This window comes from Penaeus monodon, chromosome 21 (assembly GCF_015228065.2).
Source record: "Penaeus monodon isolate SGIC_2016 chromosome 21, NSTDA_Pmon_1, whole genome shotgun sequence".
Lineage (NCBI taxonomy): Eukaryota > Metazoa > Arthropoda > Malacostraca > Decapoda > Penaeidae > Penaeus > Penaeus monodon.
The window spans coordinates 15,563,768-15,564,044 of NC_051406.1; the positions used below are offsets into that span (position 1 = coordinate 15,563,768).

A 277-nucleotide genomic window follows, 5' to 3' on the forward strand; every position below is an offset into this window, starting at 1 on the left:
AGCAGAACTTCCTTCTTCTCCTTCAGGCTATTCAGACACACACAAAAAGAAAAGAAATTGATTAATTAATAAAAATATGATAGGAAAATTTTATATTAAAAAATCTGTAAAATTATTGAAAACTACCTTATTAACAATACCCATCAAAAAAATAAACTTTCCTAGAATAAAAATGTTACAACTGACACTGAGAATTCCCATATAATTATTGAAATGCTGACAAAAACTAGTTCTAAATCCTGTCAAATAAATGACATTATTATAAAAATATCAATGC

The 277-nt window shown here is 24.9% G+C and overlaps 1 protein-coding gene across 1 annotated transcript in view; it reads right to left on the reverse strand.

Moving 5' to 3' along the window:
• LOC119586264 (ABC transporter F family member 4-like) overlaps nt 1-277 on the reverse strand; it is a gene marked incomplete at its 3' end in the record, with an annotated part of 4,477 nt that overhangs the window by 981 nt on the left and 3,219 nt on the right. Inside the window, 1 exon segment of the mRNA XM_037934973.1 lies at nt 1-27. Within this exon segment, the coding sequence (XP_037790901.1) occupies nt 1-27 (27 nt within the window).